We start from the raw sequence: 23,626 nt of genomic DNA, 5'->3' as shown, positions 1-23,626 counted from the left end.
TAAGCATGCTAAAGACAATAGACACAAATATGCCATGGACAAAATAGACATAAGTATGCTAAAGACAATAGACACAAGTATGCCATGGACAATAGACATAAGTATGCTAAAGACTTCTACTTTGTTATCTCAATAATTTGAAATAAAGAAGTTGTCACTTAAATACTTTGTTTTTAATATCTGAAATAAAGAGGCTGTAACTCGTGTATATTATTATTTAATTAATTTGAAAAAAATAAGCGATGTCAGTCATTTATCTTGTTATTTAATTTATATGAAATAAAGAAGAGGTGTCACTCAAATATCTTGTTTCTCACAAAAGTAGCTAGAGGTTCACATCAGTGCTAGAAAATGTTATGTGAGCGAGTAAAAGGAACCGAGAAAGTTAGCATGCAAACCGGGGGGGGTGGGGGAGCGAGCTCCCATGTCACCGTTCTGGGATGCGTTGACCGTACGTGATTATTTGCAGTTACCTACAGCTATTTATAGCCGTATTAGTTTTGCCGATACGTATTTTGATAGTCACGGTCGCTGATCTTACCAAAAACTATTTCATTGTTGAAGAATGTTTGTTGACAACTGGTCATGACAACCACAAAAGATATAGTACAGTGTGTATGGAACTTAGTTCATAAATTAGCATTCTGTATATTCTTTCCTCTTCTTCTTCTTCTTCTTTTTATTATTATTATTATTATTATTACTACTACTACTACTGCTACTATTTACTCATTGTGTGCAGAATGAATATAGCAAGTAATGTTTACGTTTATATTTTGGAATAACATGTAACCATTATCATAAATAAGCCTGAAGCATCAGTGCAATATGAAATAGAACATTGTAGATGGTGGTAGTGTGCTCACCGTGTACATCAATCTCTGTGTGTGTGTGTGTGATTTGGATTTTTAATGTAGCTTTAACAATTTTTCAGTCATATGGCTACGATGCCTGCAGTGTGACAGTTTATAGTGATGTGTAGCACTGGGGCATCATGCTGCAGACATGTAGCATGATGTCCCACCCAGTCACATTATCCTGACACCAGGCCGATCAGTCCTAACACTAACCTCTTAATGCTGAGCGCCAAGCGAGGCAGCTGTTAGTACCATTTTTGCAAGTCTTTGGTATGACTCGGCCGAGGATCGAACCCACGACCTCCCGCATCCGAGGCGGCCGCTCTAACCACTAGGCCACTGGAGCGGTCTGTACATCAATATAATATGAAATAAAACGTTCTTACATGGAGGTAGTATGCTAACCTTGTGCATCAATAAAATATGAAATGAACCTTTTTTTAGATGGCGGTAATGTGCTAACTTTCCACAAAAATGGCGTAAAAGCAGCTAAGCACAGCACGAAACAATGGATAAAAAAAAAACCCGATTCTGAATCTGTATTAAATATTTTGATTGAATGAAACTTTACAATATACAAAATAGCAAAGAACTTGTAAGAAATAATATTTTACCGTTTAGAGTTCATATATGAAAGAACGTTACCGTCGTAGGAATGAAATACCATGTACTAGCCTAGACTGTATACTATGTTCAGTACTCATGCGATACTAGGGATGATATACCACGTAATAGCCTATATTGTTCACTATATTGAGTACTCATGGGATACCAGGGATGCAATACCATGTACTAGCCTAGACTGTATACTATGTTGATTACTCATGCGATACTAGGGATGATGTGCCATGTTCTAGCCTCGACTGTATACTATATTGAGTACTAATGGAATACTAGGGATGATATACTATGTACTAGCCTAGACTATATACTGTATATTGAGTACTCGTGGGATACAAGGGATGAGATACCATGTACTAGCCTATACAGTATACTATATTGAGTACTAATGGAATACTAGGGATGATATACTATGTGTTAGCCTAGACTATATACTGTATATTGAGTACTCGTGGGATACAAGGGATGAGATGCCATGTACTATCCTATACAGTATACTATATTGAGTACTAATGGAATACTAGGGATGATATACTATGTATTAGCCTAGACTATATACTGTATATTGAGTACTCGTGGGATACAAGGGATGAGATACCATGTACTATCCTATACAGTATACTATATTGAGTACTCATGGGATACTAGGGATGAGATAGCATGGACAATACAGTTTGTGTATAATGATGACCACACTCTTGATCATCTACACACCATGACTTCAGCAACAACAACAACATGTCCACCATGAATTATATAACCTGATAGCTCATTACAGATACTGACTTGATACTTCATGGGAATCCTTGTCACATAGACGCAAAACCAGATAACCAACAAAAGCAGTGAAGTACTGCTAGTTTGTTATTCCATCCCTTTGAAATATAATAATAAAAAATAAGAATGCCTGTAAATTACGGTATTTCATTGGCTCGTTGTGAGAAAGAAGCTGTAGCGCTTAATTTGCTTCGTTTCTCTCACTAAGTAGCCAGTATTTCTTACATTTACTAATAGCTAGCGTTTCTCACTTACTAAATAGCTAGTGTTTCTTACTCTTACTAAATAACTTGTGTGTTCTCACTAAATAGTCAGCGTTTCTCGCTTGCTAAATATAGCTAGCGTTTCTCACAAAATACTAGTGTTTAGCGGACTTACTAAACAACTCGTGTTTCTTGCACTTACGAAATAGCTAGTGTTTGGTAGCAAGCTCGAAAATGTAAGTAAAAGGAAGCATAGATGCAGAGAGAGAGAGAGAGAGAGAGAGAGAGAGATGTCTTCATTTTGGGATATGTTGACTGTTTACGTGATTTTTCACGGTTACCTACAGCTATTTTTAGCATGTTACCTTTTGAAGGATACTAATACGTACTTGAACCGTCACGCTCCGTTGATCCTAAGCAAACTATTTCTGTGTTTATTGACGATTAGTTGACAAAAGGTCATAGCAACCAAAGAAGAGATTGTATGGTGTATAGATGAATTGGGTCATAAATTAGTATTCCATTTTGTGACTAAGGCGTATAAACCATGAACATGAATGTAATTTGAAATAAAGCATTTCTTTAACGGCGGTGGTATGGGAACATTGTATATCAGTGCAATATTTAATTAAACATTCGTGGATAACGGGAGTATGGTTATCTTAAGATTTGGTGTAATCGAAATTAAATATTCATCAATGTCGGTACTATTCAGACTTAGTATAGATAATCTGAATTAAATATTCATAAATGGTGGTAGTATTCTAACTTAGAATTTAAATAATTTGAATTAAAACAAGTATTGGTGGCGGTAGTATATTAACCGTATAGAAGGAGTGTACATCTTTGTACAACACAAAGCCCTGGACAAAAAAGTCGCTAATGCTGATAAATTTTAAATATTTGAAAATACAAAACATAGACGGAATTGCGTCTACATATCCCAGTGTTCAGATAGTCTTTTATTTTTTAGTCAAACTCTCTGCTCTACTAATATACACATAGTAGTAAAGATATCTACAAGCTAGCATGGTTACGTCTGTCCCTGCCTCTGTTTGGAGTGTAAACATCTTCCAGCATATGTTTGATGTGTCGGCCTGTTCCGGCTTATGTTTAGAGAGTAGACCAGATCCTTGCATCCATCCATCCATCCATGCGTCTATCCATCCGTCAGTCCGTCCATCCATCCATCCATGCGACACTTTACTTCTTGCTTTACTATTTCTTTATTTTCTTTCATTTCATCTCTTATTTTGTTTCATGTAATTTTACATTATTCAATTATCGACTCTGATCGTTCGTTTTTATCTCCTTTTTTTCTTCTTTTTTTTGGGGGGGACCTCTCCCGTTGCCTAGTGGTTAGAGCGTCCGCCTCTCATGCAGAAGGTCGCGGGTTCCAATCCCCGCCGAGTCATACCAAAGGTTTATAAAAATGATACTAACATGTCAGCATTAAGAGGTTAGTGTTAGGACTGGTCGGTCCGGTGTCAGGATAATGAGACTGGGTGATACATGATGCAACATGTCTGCGGCGTGATGCCCCAGTGCTTGACATCACTACAAACTGTCACACTGTAGACATCGTAGCGATATGACTGAAAAATTGTTGAGGCTACGTCAAAAATCTAGATCACACACACACACACACACACACACACACACATATTTCTTTTTTTAAAGGACAGCAGTTATCTACTTCTAGCTTGTCCATTCTGATATGATATTGTGTACTTTACAAGTGGGTTTGTACATTAAGTCGCTTCAAGCTAACATTTCATTGGCACAGTAAAGCTGTACTATTTAAAATACAAATAAACTTCAGACGAATGTCAGATTCGGTTCTTTTGCAACATTCTTTACAGTATTAATTGATTAATTGATTTACTACTGTTGTTTACCTTAATTGATACAGTGTAATCTAGTTTCATAGTATGTTGACCTACTAGCTCTTAATCATGCATGAGGTTCCAAGCATGCATTTTGTTCTGATACGTTTCTTATGTTAACTGCGGTGGCTCAGTGGTTAATGCGTTTGACTCGTGACCAAAAGAGTGTGGGTTCGATTCCCGGCTTTCAGCGTGTGTTCTTGGGCGAGGCAGATTACCTTACTTGCCGTGGCGCAGCATAACAAAGTGTCGCAGTAGCGTAACCCATAGACATGCCGAAGGGACGATACACCTTATTCGGAGAGGTTGTGTTTTTAAAATACAATAAAAACAGAATAGGCGATGAATACCGTTTCCCTGAGGAACGGGAATTATTTTAGAAGAGAAATATAGATAGTTGTAAAGATTCTACATACACCAAAAGTTACTCAGCTTATTCCTTTGGAAGCCACAGTAGCTCAGTTGGTACAGCGTCACGCGTTTGATACAAGAATAGCGGGTTCGATACCCACCCGTGTCAGCCTGGGTCGTCTGACTTAATATATCATTGAAAAGTGCATTTTGCTCGCATTTCCTGGATATTTTAATTGGTATTAAAAATTCCGTTAAAAAATTACCAGGCAGGTATTAATATTTTCTCCTTTGGCAAACACTCTTACGTCTCCAAGTTACTGTATGCAGGCAGTCATAAATAACAACTATAACAAGACATGAACAACCTTAATAAGACACTAACAACCTTAACAAGATACGAACAACCTTAACAAGACATGAACAACCTTAACAAGATACGAACAATATTTACAAGACATGAACAACCTTAACAAGACAAGAACAACCTTAACAAGACACGAACGACCTTAACCACAGATGAACAACTTAAACAAGACACGAACAACCTTAAGACATGAGCAACCTTAACAAAACACGAACAATCTTAACAAGACACGAACAACCTTAAGACACTAACAACCTTAACAAGACACGAACAACCCTAACAAGACATGAACAACCTTAACAAGACACGAACAACCTTAACAAGACACAAACAACCTTAACAAGACACGAACAGCCTTAACAAGACATGAAAATTTTTAACAAGACATGGACAACCATAGCAGTTCTCTTTATTTCATTTCTGGTTCGTAACGTACTATTATTTCAGTGACAATTGAACATATCCTTTAGACTAAACCTATGGAGTATGTTTATTGACACTGAATTATATCAGTTTGCAGGTTAGTTAACTAGCTAGCTTTCTATGTAGTTTGTTTGATTTTTTTGTTTACATACATGTTTATTAGTCGCAAGCGGAATGCCTGTAACCGATTCCTGTCTTATTTATATAAAATGACCAAAACACGCAACATAAACTTATTTTATATGTGTCGCATCCACGAAGAAATTGTTTATTCAAATGTAATAGGTATATTTTTATTTTTTATTTTCTGTATTTTCTATTGTTCAGATGATACTATTCTTGGACTTCACTGTGTATTTCATAGTGAGATATTGAAATATGCTGTTATGTATCAACCATATACTTTTGTATGAACGTAATAATGAACGACATACGGTCCACATTTTACGAAATAAAATTAGTGATTTAAATATAGCAATAAACTTTTGAAAGTAACAGTTTGAAATCGCTTGACAATCGTGTTTGAAAACGATGGTAAAAATCGGATGTCAGTTCGTGTTGACTGCAAACCGAAATAAGTGACACTCGAAAATTGGATACAGCGTCTGCTACCGGACTTGTTTACAATCTTGCCAAGGCCACACAAAAATTCACGTTAGAATGTAGAATAACAAAACAAAGAATGTAAATCCTTTCAAGTAAACTCACTTTATAGCCATCAATGTAGAATAAACAAAACAAGGAACGTAAATCCTTTCAAGTAAACTCACTTTATAGCCATCAATATAGAATAAACAAAACAAGGAACGTAAATCCTTTCAAGTAAACTCACTTTATAGCCATCATTGTGCTGAGCATTCTACGTCATCAGATATCTTAAGTAGTGTCTACTGCACCACCAGTGCCACCAAGAAATGCGTTAAAAAAAAACTCAAACCAGGAAAAAGTGGACTTTAATTATTACGTTTTTTTTTATTGTTTGTTTGAATTTTTTAAGTTTCAGCCATATCGCTACGATGTCTGGGTCAGTTTCATTTTGAAACTTAAGTTTCTTTTATTTAGCGATGACATTTTGACGATAATATTGATGAATTTGTTATGATAACGCTTGATTTGCTAGCAGGAGCGATAACCTTGTTTTTTTATTATCCCTTACATTGGCAAATCTTTCGAAACTCAGGTTAAAGAAAAGAAAAAGCCTTTGTACTTGTTGCAAGTAGATCTCAACAGCTGGTGGAATATATTGTCGAAGTAAAATGTAGTACTTTCTTAAAATTGGCTTGTAAAGCCTGCCATGTGCTTTCTTTGGCAAACGGGGCGAGTGTTGGAGTGCAGGAATTGCTGTGCATTTACACTGTTTTAGCTTCTAATGGACGATTTTAATCGGAATTGCAAATTGTAGTCAGAAATCACGGAGGTGGATTGGTGGGGCTTGTTATTTTATTAGCATGGTGTAAAGGGTTGGTATAGATAAAGCTTCACAGAAAACTACCAGAAACAGTGAACCAAAAGTAGCAAGCAGAATTTACCGATGTATTTGTAAAAATATTCTTAATCAATATCACGTAACCGTTTATTTCCAATCAGATTACAGAAAATTCGACCAATTCATAACAGTTGGGATTATTGCGTCATAATAACTTCATATCATCACAATAATTACCAAGCAGCACGCGAGAAAAAGTTGCAGATAATTGAAATCGATTGACTTCAGGTTTGTCTGGGTGTTGTTGTTTTTCATTAGAGTTGCGGGAATTGAACTAAAAATAGAATGTGCAGTTATTTCATTTATTGTTTAAATGTCTTCGAGTGTTATTTAATGACCTGACGTGTTGATATTCTTATTTTCGCACGTTCATTTGCCAAATACTTATCAATATAGGAAGTATTACTCTGAAATTGCAGGTGTTGCAGTACCATTCACAATGAAATGAAGTACCTGCAGTTTTATTTTTAATGTTATTCATATATAACGAAACAGTTGAAAGAGACGTTTGGTTTCACTAACCTGAAACGTTTATGTATGTTATTGTTAGCGAAGATACGTCATTCAGTCATTATGTCATGAAGTCATTAGAAAATGTAATGACAATCACAGACTTGAGGAAATTTCAAAATGGCTATTATATACATAATTTTTCCTTTAAAATCTGTTCAAGGCCACAGTCGCATGTAATTCACATTGTTGGAATTTTCATTTTCTTCTAAAATGTCATTGCCATAATATGACCTTAATTGTAATAGAAAGCACATCCTTTGTCGTTACTGTCACTAAATCAGTTTCAGTCCTTCTTTACCACTTGCATCATAAATGTTCGACAGGTTTTTGTCTACCAAAGCTGAACTTGTAATGGTCTTTAAAAATGATGTTCACGCTTTCGGACGGAACTAATATTTGCCTTAACACTATCGTTACGTCCGCGTCTGGAACTACTTGAACCTGACAATATATTCACGCCCTCGGCTGGAACTACTTTCCCTGACAACATTTTCTCATCCTTGCGACAGTGTAATCTACCTGATTTGCTAACCTTACTTTCATTATCTCATCCCGGTTGTCTCAGTCACGGTGTCCACGCGCTAGGAACTACTTTTAAAACGAAATCCTTGTTGTCTTCTTCTGTGCCTCATGGAGTTGTTATAAAATTAAACAACAACAACAGGTGCAAAGTAGAAAAGATTTCCTCTCATAAAGCAACTTATGGTCTCTCCAACTTGTATAACACGCCATACAAAACATTAGAGAGACTCACGCTCACGAAGTCGAGCTGTTTGGTAGACTTCCAGATACACCGAGAGTACACATCACTGGCTATAAAAATCCAAACTATATCTAGAGCTACCGCAATGCTGGCAAGAACTAGAAGTGTGTTAGATCAGACGTGCGTTCTTCAGACCTGGTGAAACACCCCCAATCCGATCCAGTTGAATCAAACAGTTGCAAATATTTGAAAACTCTTGCACTTAACAGAGTTATTAATTCGCCAGTCCACACGGTAATGGACAAGCTTTCAGTGTAGCGTATCATTCCACTAGTATCAGCAACACTTACCATATTTCCAAGAAGAAAATATATATTCCAAGAAATCGTGAATTAGAAATCTCCTCAGTTAATAAACACTTCCTTAAATCAGTGTAGCCTGTACTGTACTGCATCTCACCGTTGCCTGCTATAGAACCTTTTCCATATTAGAACTGATGAAAGTGAAATGTTATCCGTTTCAGTTATATTACTTTCTTATTGTTATTTTCATATGACATACCACGACTGAGTGTGACAATACAGTAGCATCCAATGTTTTAAGTTTCTATTTTCTAATGGGTAGAACTTGTGTGCTTAGGGTCGACAGGTAACCCCACTGTCCACTTTAATATATTCGTTTTAATGCGATGTCTTTTTAACCAATATCCCGTTACCTTCAGCACCTAACAATTGACTTTTTTATTTTTTTATTTTTTTATAAGCGCAATATAAACATAGTTTCTGCTTAGATAAAATTCAGATTTTCATAAAAGAGTACAAGTCCTGTAGACCTTCATTTAAAGAGTGAGAGGCAGTAATAGTGTATGATTAATACTGTAGGTGTTGAGTTTGCTAACTATATTGTAAAAATTCAGATTTATTTTAATTTCAGTGGAATAATGTTGGGTGAGAAAAATAATCGGTGCCGGTGTGTGTGTGTATATATATATATATATATATATATATATATATATATATATATATATATATATATATATATAAAGAATACAAATCATATGGCGAATAACAGTCCTTTCAAGTGCACTGGATCCAGCAAGTAATAAACTGACTACGAACAGTACAAAACTAGTATCTAACTAGTCTAAGCGCTTTAGACTCTTAATGAGTCTTTTTCAAAGGCAGATTCAGTACATAGACAAGACAATCAAATAAAACAGACAAACCGTTATATTTGTAAAACTTTACATGACTATGACTTGTTGCGGATGCAACAGCATCCGCAACAAGTCATAAGGAATCTTACTGGCTACGCCGCCTTAGAACATTGAAACCAAGCGGTTAAAACCAAGAAGACTAGAAAAAGACAGCCATTCCCAGATAAAATTACCTGTTTGCAGCCGGCATGTTCTCTTTTAATAATTTTCTAAATTTGCTTATTAGTCACCCATCAGCCTATCGGAAGCCTATTGTTTGTGGTGAATTATGGAGTGGGTTGCATGTTTACGTTTTCAACAATTTATCGCTGTCAGAAATACGTCACACCGGAAACGGTATATTTAAATGAATTATTTTTTTTTCTCATACTGCTCTTGAAGATGCTTGTAAACGTTGTTTAGTCATCGAATAAATGCGTTAAGGCGTTATTACTTTTGACCATCGTGGCAAGCTACTGGCGGTAATCCGGTACGTTTCTACATCACCTTTGGACGCTTACGCGATTACAGCAACAACGAGCACATTTTTCCGACCATTGTGACCCTACATGACCTTTCACGCTGTCTGACTGAGCCAATCAGAGTTTCTCTTCCAACCACAACCTCTGATGAGGCACTTTCATTGTGTAGGAGATAGTTGCATTGTTTTTGGTGACATTTTGTTACCACTTACGTCTGAAACAACTAGGAAATCTCGGCACAGGCAGCTACGGATGATAAAGGAGCGTAGTGGAGTATCGTCGTTGGCTTGCTACGTTTGATTTTGACTTTAATAACTTGTTTATTACTTTTGACTGAAATATGGGATCTATAATTGCTTGAAATTAAGAAATATGAAAGTTTAATCAATAAAGGTTGATCTGCAGCATCCTCATTTGATATACGCTGTTTGCACGTTGTGCAAAATTTCCTTAAAATGTACGACTCCACCTTTCAGTGTCCTTCCAAGAATATACACATCTCGTGTTCAGTAATTTATATTCGAGTACCATTAGATGTCTGATTGCAGATAACATAGCACATATGATAGAATTAGATAGGAAGTTATAAACTGGAAGAAAGACGGGACAAAATTAGAAATACGGATGAGTAAAGCTGGTTTTGTGCAAAGAAGGACAAGAAGAAAGAAAGAAAGAAAAATAATGATCGAGGAAAACGGTAGTTTGAAGATCACAAATCACAAATGTCATGATCATGTACGATTTCCGCATGTACAGTATCCAAATAAATTTCAGCCACAGTACATGAAAGTAATATAGAGGTATGCCAACATTCTCGACATGGTGCTGGTTGCAAACGCAAACAGCGTCACCTGACATATGCCACTCAGAAGTTAATGTTATCTGATGAGAGCCCCCAACCACAAAAATCAAACCATATTCGGACGAAAATTTGCAGGCTGCTACAAGTGCATGAAAAAATTAATTCACCGTGTACCTGTCCATTATGTTTCACTCATTAAGCGTATATTTTATGCGCATGCTCAATGAAGATTTTAATAAGCGTCCATATTTCATCACTGGAAATTGAAATGCGCTGTTCACAATAGTTGAGTACATTGCGGTATCGTCATCTAACAAAAGTACAAAATAAGTAATATGGATTAAGCCGTATATAATGGCAAACTTGGTAATCCCAGATCTGCTGTCGTATTATGCTTGGGTATATTAAGATCTAAGCTTTAAGCTTGAAATTATAGGTACAACATTGGCGTAGATCATGACCTGCCAGTACAGTATGCCACGTCTGAGTTTGTCTTGTTAATTTTAACCTCATTTTAAACGCATTTTGGCTATATCGCGCAGAGAAAATAGAGCTAAGTGTTTTTCCCTGGAGACATTAGAGCAGCTCATCTATGCTGGTCTAGGCGGGTATCGAAACCGCAACCCGTGGATTACGACTCATCGCAATTGCGTGTGTAGGAATACATATATAAATATTACGTTTGCAAAGAGTAACTAACTCGGCATGATGGAAGATAAAAGTATAATACATTAAAACACGCGAGGACTTTACACGTCTGTCTGAAGTCGGGTGAACTTTGCAATGGCGTGTTGCTAGGGACGCTTTAGTTTAGTAGATCGTCGAACTTTTAATCTTAGGTTAGGTACTAACTTATACCTCGGCACTTGACGCCCGTTTCCTACGCATATGAAGTGCAGACAGTGCAGCTAAAACCAACCAAACCAAAAACCACCTGTCCGTCTGTTCACATTTGCTTGCCTTACACATAGCATTGTAACAGTTGGAGATAACTGCATTGTAACAGTTGGATATACTGTTCAGCAAACATTGCCAAAGTATACATCATGACGGGACTGTCAGTCTTGTACCATAGCCACGCCTTTCATGCCTGAAAGGTCAGTGTCATGGTAAGGGAACATTTAATTTTCTGATTTGTATCCCTGTACGGAATGGAATATAATGTTGAACTAATGAAAATACTTTAATGAAACTTTGCGCAAGAACATATCAAAAATATTAAACGTTTCTCGTACCGTAGCCATGGCCCTATCTCAAGGTTATGGATATGGCGATGGAAATAAAAGGCCATTCTTTGACTTGCATCCTTGTTCATAGTACAACAGTTTCAACAACTTACGATATTTTAATGAAATTTTTAGAAATTGTATATCACGGATGGACGGTTGCTGCACGGCCTAACCATACATCCTGCTTGAAGGTGAAGGTCGCACCGAAGAAGAATTCAAATAGGACTTGTATCCTTTGCCCGGAATACAACTCTGAACAACTGAAAACATTTTATAATGCTTAACTAGTTATGAACCATAACGTGACAGTATCACATCCCATGGCAGAGCCCCGAGTGGCTGAGTGGTATAAAGCCCTCACCGTTACGGATCACTGCAATCTTCATGGGGTCGAGTCTTGGGACCGGCCAATGTTGGTATGCGAGAAAGTTTGCCAGTAGGTTCTTCCCGGGTTCTTCCTCCACCACTTCTACTGGCTGCCATGTATAGCCTATTTTGTGCTGCCAAATGGTGTTAAACCCCATAACAACAATGGCAACATGTCAAAGGCACGCCCACGTTCTCAAGGTCAGTCAGGGCAGGGGAAAATAGAAATCGTTGACTTTTTCCATGTACTGATTTGAAGCATTAAAAACATTTTCATTTTAATGATACTCCTGTGTCCTGCGTGTTATATATATATATATATATATATATATATATATATATATATATATATATATATATATATATATATATATATATATATATATATATATATATATAAGGTCAATGTCACAACAGTGGGCCTCGTTCATTAATACGCCGATGAGATTTTGATTCCTCTAGATATCTTGATGAAGCTTGACCCTTGTCCACACCATAAGATGCAATAATCAGGTCGCTAACTCGGAGGTCAGTGTCAGTAGGCGGGAAAAGGTCACTAGCGAGGCGCGTGCCGTTCCAGGAGAAAGTAAATTTCAGGTTGCTTCCTTGAGAGCACTGAGTATTTTCCACATCATTATTATTGGTTTCAGTAAAAGTTTCAATCGTCTCAACAAAAGTGATGGCCTCTTCACGATGCATAAAACTTGACGTGCATAGCTATCGCGTGTTTTGAACCTCACGACAACCGTTTTTGTCAGACGAAAATGAGAAGATCCAAGTATTACAATTTTTAAACCAAGAAATTTATATAATAGGTACGACATATAATTTTTCATCAGGTTGCATAACCGTCATGTGAACGATATGGGTTTCATGGATAAAACCTTGCCGCTTTTTCTCGACAACATGTACTCGAAAAGTTGTGCCATCACCCGCTGCAGCGAAAAATAGTTACAAATAGAATGTCCTTTATATGTATCCGGTAAATACAGTGGCAATTGTAAGCTCAGATTTCATAACAAGTCAAGGACATCTCAGCTCCTGTTAAATTGTATAACGACGTTCCAATATTTGACCCTTTTCCAGTGTTTAGAAGGTGAAACTGACACGAGAGGTAGAAACAAAATTACAGGTAATTGAAGTACGCCTGATTATACATTCATAAACACAAAATGAGGAAACAATAAGTCATATTCATGTACCCCTCTATAGCCATGTCTTTATAAAGTATCAACCAGAGTAAGTTTACCTGATGAGTTTACCTGTAAGTTTACTTCTGTTAAAGTGTATATGTGTGTGATTTGGAATTTACAACGTAGCCTCAACAATTTTTCAGTCATATGGCTCCGATGTCAGCACTGTGGCAGTTTATAGTGATGTCTAACACAAGGGTATCATGCCACAGACATGTAGCATGATATCCCCACCCAGTCACATTATCATGACACCAGGCTGACCATTCCTAACACCAACCTCTTAATGCTGAGCACCTAGTGAGGCAGCTGTTGGTACCATTTTTGTAAGTCTCAAGTATGACTCGGCCAGGGTTCAAACCCGCGACCTCTTGCATCCGAGGCGGACGCTCTAATCACTTAGGCCACCGGAGCGGTCTCTTGTATTAAAGAGAGTGCTCAGAAAAATGTAGAATCTATACAGCCAATATAGAAATAGTGTCATAAACATGCGTGGATGAATTCATATATGAGGGAGAGTCCTTAACTTTGATACTGAAACTAACAAGTTTAGAAGGAGACGTAAAAATAGGGAGTGAAAATGTGGCACCCAAACGGAGATGAAAGAACAGGGAGTGTAGCTTAGGCGGCCAGCACTGTCAAAATAGAGAGATACATAATCTTTATTTCCACCGTTGAACAAAGAATACCATCCAAGATAAGAAGAAGTATAGAGATAATTAAAGATATACTTCAAATTCTTGAGCAACATTGTACATCATAGCTTTTGTTATGATTATACAGATGTGTTTGTGTCATGCGTGTGTGCATGTATATGTGTGTATGAAAATTATTTCTTCTTCTTGTACAGTTATAACTATTTTCCTTTGGAAACTATTACTTATTTCCACGTTATCATTATTAAATGTAATCAGTAAACCTGCATCTTTTCTAAAGCATTGTTGCAATCTTTTATATCTTTACTTTAAAAAAATGTTTTATTCTTTTCAGATTTATTTTTCCACACAATTTTCTTTGACTAAACTTTTTCTTCCTTCTAAACATGCAAAAGTAATAATATTTGTATTGGTCAATAATTTATAGATTGAAATGCGATGAGTTCCTGTATGGCTGGCTTGTGATTCCGAAAGCATGAAACGCTAGTGTGAGCGTGGCTTAAAAGTCCATATTTTCCCCATTCCCATGGACCTCATGAAAACAGTTGGAAGATTCTTAAACGCGCAAACACTACAAATAATTCACGCCAATCATCTAATTACCGCACACAACAAAACTTAAAAATCATACTTGCGTGGTTTTTAGTTTGTCACATTTGCACAATAAGCTATTGAGGGTCAAATACAATATTTTACGTCATGCAATACCAAACACGGCCCAAACGTCCAATACAAGTGCCATTTAGCACATTATGGAGTTATGTTAAATTATTCAGTGTCGTAACACTTTAGCAGTGCCATTAAGCACATTATAGAGTTATGTTAAATTATTCAGTGTTGTAACACTTTAAGAGTGCCATTTAGCACATTAAAGAGTTATGTTAAATTATTCACAGTTTCGTAACACTAGCAGTGCCATTAAGCACATTATAGAGTTATGTTAAATTATTCAGTGTCGTAACACTTTAGCAGTGCCATTAAGCACATTATAGAGTTATGTTAAATTATTCAGTGTTGTAACACTTTAAGAGTGCCATTTAGCACATTATAGAGTTATGTTAAATTATTCACAGTTTCGTAACACTAGCAGTGCCATTTAGCACATTATAGAGTTATGTTAAATTATTCAGTGTCGTAACACTTTAGCAGTGCCATTAAGCACGTTATAGAGTTATGTTAAATTATTCAGTGTCGTAACACTAGCAGTGCCATTTAGCACATTATAGAGTTATGTTAAATTATTCAGTGTCGTAACACTAACAGTGCCATTTAGCACATTATAGAGTTATGTTAAATTATTCACAGTGTCGTAACACTTTAATAGTGCCCTTTAGCACATTATAGAGTTATGTTAAATTATTCAGTGTCGTAACACTTTAGCAGTGCCATTAAGCACATTATAGAGTTATGTTAAATTATTCAGTGTCGTAACACTAGCAGTGCCATTTAGCACATTATAGAGTTATGTTAAATTATTCAGTGTCGTAACACTAACAGTGCCATTTAGCACATTATAGAGTTATGTTAAATTATTCACAGTGTCGTAACACTTTAATAGTGCCCTTTAGCACATTATAGAGTTATGTTAAATTATTCAGTGTCGTAACACTTTAGCAGTGCCATTAAGCACGTTATAGAGTTATGTTAAATTATTCAGTGTCGTAACACTAGCAGTGCCATTTAGCACATTATAGAGTTATGTTAAATTATTCAGTGTCGTAACACTAACAGTGCCATTTAGCACATTATAGAGTTATGTTAAATTATTCAGTGTCGTAACACTAACAGTGCCATTTAGCAACATTATAGAATTAAGATCTCCAGACGATCGTATCACTTTTTTAATTCCATACAGCAACATTAGAGACTTAAGATAAGTTGGGCATGTTATAAACAGAATCTGAAACCCACATACATTATTTGATATGAATATCAAATTTCAGTATTACAGTATGTCTCTCGTTGAAGACATCTCGTGGCATATGCATGCGATGTTATACAATTTGTGTTATAAATGTCAGATTAACTGAACACGTGTTTGCAAGCTCCCTTATTTACTATATGCCAATTCGAAATCTTTGGTATGTTCAGTCTTGGTTGTCATACAGATGTTCTCAGCTGAACCGGGTACCTTTATTAACGAAGTATTGTAATTTATTTCAGGACTCAACCTGGCCGTCTTCAGGGATGAAAAAGGTGAGGCACACGTGCTGGATGCCTACTGTCCCCACATGGGAGCCAACCTGTCCGTAGGGGGACGAGTTGTCGGGGACTGCCTTGAGTGTCCCTTCCACGGCTGGAGGTTTAGGGGCCACGACGGACAGTGTACATACATCCCATATACTGACAAAAGTAAGGAGAGAGAGAGAGAGGATACAATGCCTTCGCTATATTCTTTACAGGTGCATATAGCTCTACCCATGTTCCATCTATACGCCCATCCATTGCCAGTAAGCTGTGGGGGAGGGATACTGAGTTCAGCAATATAATTCATTTTTATACAATACTTCTCCAAGTGGCATATGTGTAGAATTGACTTAATCTTTCTTTCGTCAGAAATTATTCTTATATTAACAGAGAACCTCGTCGTGAAAATTCCATAGAACATTTGCGCCATCTAGTGACAGACAGTAATGATGGATGAGTTCCATTTTAGACAGATATGTTTTAATTCGTTTTGACTGAAATTGAGGTAATAGAAAAATACAATTAAAATATCTCAAATTTCCCAGCTAATATTTTTTAAAACTCGGTTATTGCTCATTGTGACATGTTTGCTAATTTTGTATCATAATAAAAGTGTGTTCCACCTTGGTATTTTGTCACTCAACTTAACGCACGTTTATTTAAAAAAATTTAATGGAGCCTCAATGGCGCGTGGTTAGCGCGCCGGACTCAAAAACGAAATGATGTGGGTTCTAATCCTACAGTAGATGAGCCTGTTTCAGCTACACTGGTGTCCTTTGGCAAGGCACTTTACTCCAATCGCCTCAACATTAAATAACCTACTTGTGTTACTGTGCCGTAAAGCATCAAACGAAAAATGCATCTTTGCAATATGTCTTAATATAAAATGAATCGATGAATACGTGTAACTGGAGGAATTTTGTTTGGAAGCTACAAAGCAGGTCCAGGGTTGATTGATAATAAAAGTTAACGTTTACTGAAAAGAATATTTTAAAAGTTTATCAAAGTTAATTGAAAAAAATAAAGACATTGTTTTATTGCTGGAATTTCAGTCCTTTTACAGACTTGAGTTTGGAAAACTCATTACTGAAATTATCTGTGACTCTTTGGTATGAAATGGAAATCACATGTTTTAAAAACTTGAAGATCAAAAAATGCAGCATTTCGTATGGTGATCTCTACGCAAGCTTTGATCAATGATATTCCTACATTGATAAATATATGTTTGATCATGAGCATTCGTAATGGTATCGATCTTTGTTATAATTGTATTTGCATAGGTTTACTATTGGAGTTGAATTAGAACTGTGGGTACTTCAAGGACAGCGGTGCTTTGAAACACCACAAGGAAAAAAATGAACAACAAAACTTGTAATCATGAACCACGGAAAAGAAAAATTTCAATCGAATTTTAAACAAACACTTACAGGGGATAATGAGTGATGGTGAATGTTGAACTTTATTTAGTAGTCTATATTCAGCAGAGAATGGAATGATAAATTGTGTTTGTATTAGATGGGGCAGCAACACAATAGATCGGTTGTGTACCCCTATTGTGTATTAGGGTGTTTACCCCTGTTGTGTATTAGACAGGGTGTGTACCCCTATTGTGTGTTAGACAGGGTATACCCCTATTGTGTGTTAGACAGGGTATGTACCCATATTGTGTGTTAGACAGGGTGTGTACCCATATTGTGTATGCATTTAGTTCACTTATATTTTACGTTATTAAGTGTATGTACACGTCAACAGAAATGGGACTGCCTCGATTGCCTGAAATGGGACTGCCTCAGTAGTCTGAAATGGGACTGCCTCAGTAGCCTGAAATGGGACTGCCACAGTAGCCTGAAATGGGACTGCCTCAGTAGCCTGAAATGGGATTTCCTCAATAGCCTGAAATGGGACTGCCTCAGTAGCCTGAAATGGGATTGCCTCAGTAGCCTGAAATGGGACTGCCTCAGTAGCCTGAAATGGGACTGCCTCAGTAGTCTGAAAAGTGACTTCCTCAATAGCCTGAGATGGGACTGCCTCAGTAGCCTGAAATGGGACTGCCTCAATAGCCTGAAATGGGCTGCTTTAATAGTCTGAAATGGGACTGCTGAATTATGCATCGCATACGGTGGAACTCGAGAGGGAACATCAGTACTAATAGCTGGAACGTCCGATCCATTTGGATGCAGTTTTCTACCCTAGCCAAAAGGCAAATCGTACCTCCATCTGTGTATTAATTGTTTCGTTTCCGCACAGTAACGTTACTTTTCACAATATCGGTTTAGTTTCAGACCATGTTAGTTGACCGTAGATTTAGTTTTAGACCATGTTAGTTGACCATAGATTATGTTTTAGACCATGTTAGTTGACCATAGATTTAGTTTTAGACCATATAAGTTGACCATAGATTTAATTGTCGACCATATAAGTTGACCATAGATTTAGTTGTTGACCATGTAAGTTGACCATGGATTTAGTTTTAGACCATGTAAGTTGACCATAGATTATGTTTTAGACCATGTTAGTTGACCGTAGATTTAGTTTTAGACCATGTAAGTTGACCATAGATTGTTTTAGACTATGTAAGTTGACCATAGATTTAGTTTAGACCATTAAGTTGACCGTAGATTTAGTTTTAGACCATGTAAGTTGACCATAGATTTAGTTTTAGACCATGTAAGTTGACCATAGATTTAGTTTTAGACCATGTAAGTTGACCATAGATTGTTTTAGACTATGTAAGTTGACCATATATTTAGTTGTAGACCATGTAAGTTGACCGTTGATTTAGTTTAGACCATGTAAGTTGACCATAGATTAAGTTGTATACATGTAAGTTGACCATAGATTTAGTTGTAGACCATGTAAGTTGACCGTAGATTTAGTTTAGACCATGTAAGTTGACCATAGATTCAGTTGTAGACCATGTAAGTTGACCATAGATTTAGTTTAGACCATGTAAGTTGACCATAGATTATGTTTAGACCATGCAAGTTGACCATAGATTTAGTTGTAGACCATGGAAGTTGATCGTATATTCAGTTGTAGACCATGGAAGTTGGCCATAGATTTAGTTTTAGACCATGTTAGTTGACCGTAGATTTAGTTGTAGACCATGTAAAACAGATTTTCTTAGCATTTCTGATTCCCTTCTATACTGAAAGCATTGCAGAACTTTAAATTGGACACGTCAAGATTCCAAATATTACAGAAACATTATTTACTCATACATTCTGGGGGAAAAGTATTTTGTACTATTTGTTGCCAAGTCATTTTGCCAATAAGATAAGGAAAGGTCATGTGAATTAGTCCAGCCTGCCCCACAATCAACCGTTCTCGAATGGAAAATGCATATCCTGACTTGTTGGATATGCTTCTCAAAATATGTGGTATGAAAATTCCACGAACAGTCTTAGAACATCCAGCCTATCATTAAAGAGTGGCATTCCTCACGTACAATAAATCGCAGAGATGAAATGGTACTGTTCCGAGTGCATATACAATACACATATACCTCCAAACTGTAGAACTTCGACCGAGTGCATATACAATACACATATGCCTCCAAAATGTAGAACTTCGACCGAGTGCATATACAATACACATATACCTCCAAACTGTAGAACTTCGACCGAGAGTAGTTAAGGGGGATCTTATAGCGTCAATGGGAATTAGCATTACAGACCCCCTTGGGAACATATAGCGTCAAGGGAAATTTAACATGGAGAAAAATCGTGGGAACATATAGCGTCAAGGGAAATTAACATGGAGAAAAATCGTGGGACTGTTGAGCGTCAAGGGGATTTGAACATGGGAATAGGGGACTGTATAGCGTCAAAGAAATTTAAACAGGGTGGGACTGTATAGCGTCAAGGGAAATGGAACATGGGATTTTTTTTTTAAAAAAATAAAAAAGGGGTAGGCAATTCAAAGACTATCTCTTTTCGAGAAATATGGCTGGCCCTGAAAAGGGCCTTTGGGTTTTCTTCTTCTTCTTCTTCTTCTTCTTCTTCTAATTTCTTCTTTTCCTCCACCAAGTTCTTATTTTATCTCCTACACTCTTCTTCTCTTTCTTTTTTTTCTTCTCCTCCTCTTCTTTCTTCTTCTCTTCCTCCTCTTCTTTCTTCCTCTTTTCATTTTCTTCTTCTTTTTCAATTTTTTCATTCCATTCTCTCATCCTTATCCTTTCCTCTTCATCCTCCTTTTCCTCCTTTATTTCTTTTAACAGATCACTGATGATTACCTTCATTTTTCGTAAATTGTTTATCTCCATCTTCACTCTATGGGGACTATATGAGTAGTGATCCTCGTTTAGGTTAACCAACATTTGCTCAAACATTCCTAAATTGTCCATGACGTTTTGCAATTTTTCCATTTTGTTAAGGTGGTTTGAAGCCATCTTCTTTTTTATTCTTTGCAGAATGGTTTGAACCACGAATACTGTGGGTTCTTATACAAAAAGCGCGGACGTGATGGAAAACATCCCCTAAAACATAAAATGGATCTTACCTAGATCATAACCTAACAACGTGCGGACGTGAAGGAAAACATCCCCACTTTTCTCATTTCATATAATCAAACCCAAACTATACTCTCCACATACTCTAAGAAACAATAAAGAAACCCATAATCTACTATTCACACCAACCTACTTCATCATTTACAAACACAAACTCACAAACACATACACTTCCACTATTAATAAAGAGTTAGTGTTTATTTTCACACTACTCTACCTACACACATTGGCAAATCTATAGTTATTTCTTTTCTAGAGTATTGGGTAGCCCTGAAAAGGGCTGTTTTGTTTGGAACTTCATGGACACCTGGTTAATGGTGGCACCTTCCAGGCCTGGCGCCACATACACATCTTATCCCCCAGTTACTTTTTACCTTTTGGGGGGAGAGAGCAGAGGCAGGATATGTCGCTTCAGAATCCCAATTTTCGCTCTCTGGGATTTTGAAATTTCTTCTCTCCTTTTCCTCCTCTTCTTTGTTTCTTCTTTCCTCTTTATATCTTCTTTCTTCTTCTTCTTTATATCTTCTCTCCTCCTCTTCTTTGTTTCTTCTTTCCTCCTCTCTTATTCTTCCCTCCTCGACAATGGCTTCCGCGGCCAGTTCATTTAATATGCGCCTGGCATATTCCAGATGCACATGAAGCTCCAACAGTTTCTCCAGTCTCGTGTTCATTTTTGGTGTTGATCAATCAACAAGGGTAGCTGGACTGCCGAACGAGTTTCAATTTATAGTGAAAGCGCGGACGTGAAGGAAAACATCCCCTAATAACATAAAATTGATCTTACCTAAATCGTGACCAAAAAAAAAAACAACAACGCGCGGACCTAAAAGAAACACTCACTCACTTTTTATGCTACCCATCACTATTTTAAAATTTTTTATAAATCACTTCAATTGACTATCCACATACGCAAAGCAATTCAATCTAACTCCAAATATACACCTCAAACACTAAGAAAAGATATCATTTTAATCTACTATCCACACCAACTTACTTGAGCTCTTACAAACACAAACACACCAACACATACACTTTCACTATCAATAAAGAGTTAGTGTTTATTTTCACACTACTCTACCTACACACACATTGGCAAATCTATCGTTACTTCTTTTCTAGAGTATTGGGGTAGCCCTGAAAAGGGCTGTTTTTTTGTTTGCTATGGCATTCTTTTTTAGTTTCTAAGAATGCGATGTCCTCTGAGGATAGACTTTCTGGCGATAGGTCTGCTTCTTCGGAAAGAGAAGAAGAACTCTTTGGTGTCGATACGACAATCGACAAAGCCTCTGTCAGCTTCAGGTTGTTGCTGCTGTTGCTGTTGTTGCTGCTGTTGCTGCTGTCTCTGAAGTCTGTACTTCTCTGTCCATTCTTCTTTTTCCCTGTTCACTTCTTCTCTGAAGAGCTCTTCTATTAGGTCTTCAGTGATTTTTAACATTCTCACATTCTCTATTTCTTCTGGCTTCGGTATCAGACTGTGTCTGACCCTATGCAAATTCACGTAGGCTTCGTTGAGCTTAGCTAGTTCGGAGCACATCTTCGTAGGAGGATGAGTCGACAATGGATGGTTAGACTGGGAACAAACCGGTTCTTAAAGTTAAAGCGCGGACGTGAAGGAAAACATCCCCCACACGGTTTTCGAGCCGCAACGTTCATGAGAGGGATAGTAAGAAATGAAAGAGCATCAATTCAACATTCTATAAGAATAAACAAGCTATAAGCTAAACAAAAGACAAAAGCATTTTTTCAAAACACAACATTTTTTATTCAAAAATCACTTAACACTAAACAACAACTCTAACATTTTTAACAATAATCCAACACTATAACATCAAACAATTTTTTTCAAATCACAAACATTTTTTTCTCAATTAACCATCTACTTTAAACAGGGCTGACAACGTTGTGAATGAAATTGTGATTTCCACTGTTGGAAATCATTAGGCCATTGATGGACACTACGTTTCCTAGCTTGAGACAAAAGATAAGCATAATGGTCACAAAACCATCGATCTACTTTCACATCGTTTCTAGCAGAAGAACGAGGATCAAAATGAGTCACTAAATGTTCTAAGGAATAGCCCAGGCTGCGATGATGCAGAAAATACACACAATATTGTCCGCACACCAAGGAATCTGTGCCTTGTAATTTCACATTATTGAATCGGGTGGTTTGAGCATTTCTTCTCATAAAGTCGATGATATCGTCTTCCAAAGGGGGCAATCCATACGAATCGAAATATTCCACACATCCTTCTTGAGGAAAGTAGACGGCTACCCAGTGGGTTCCTGGGAGATGACTGTCGTCCGTGTTGATCACGTAAGCTTGATGGTCTTTAGGTTTGCGATGAGGGAGTTCATCTTTAGCACAGACGACGGGATTCCAAGAAGACGTATACGAACTGTGGTTCAAAAGGTAATAAAGTTCCCAGGTATCCATTGTTTTGTGGTCTTCTTCTTCACAGGTAATAATACGTCGTCAATTCGATCCTGACTTTTTGCTTGAAAATGTCTGAGGAATAAACGGTTATTCGTTCTGTTTCCTCACTCTGATTCAGGAGAGCTTCGATACGATGGATCTCTTGAGTGGTTAATGGTGGACAAGAATGTTCACGCAAGTCTTTATACCACTGGTGCAACACGTCTTTGTTCGAGATGAGACTCCAAGCTTCGTCCAGATACTCGTCCAATTTTTCTTCTTGACTCAACATCAGGCATTTATCGTGTTGAATTTGACTGGGATGATCGTTTTGACATCCATAACAATTTTTCTTGATCAATTCCGTCATTTTGTCGACCAAGTGTTTGGCAAAACAGGAGAC

General features: G+C 37.0%; 1 protein-coding gene across 2 annotated transcripts in view; it reads left to right on the top strand.

The window, feature by feature from the left end:
* Nucleotides 1-23,626, top strand: part of LOC149777735 (cholesterol 7-desaturase nvd-like) — an 88,547-nt gene that overhangs the window by 26,836 nt on the left and 38,085 nt on the right. For both annotated transcript variants that reach the window (XM_089938780.1, XM_089938781.1), the window contains exon 2: nt 16,274-16,462. In XM_089938780.1, the coding sequence (XP_089794906.1) occupies nt 16,274-16,462 (189 nt within the window). The remainder of the gene's footprint in view (nt 1-16,273; nt 16,463-23,626) is intronic.

Source organism: Sinohyriopsis cumingii, chromosome 17 (assembly GCF_028554795.1).
Source record: "Sinohyriopsis cumingii isolate HCF-2022 chromosome 17, ASM2855479v2, whole genome shotgun sequence".
NCBI classification, from domain to species: Eukaryota; Metazoa; Mollusca; class Bivalvia; order Unionida; family Unionidae; genus Sinohyriopsis; species Sinohyriopsis cumingii.
Note: the sequence above shows the minus strand (reverse complement) of the source record. Positions and strands in the feature narration are given on the sequence as shown.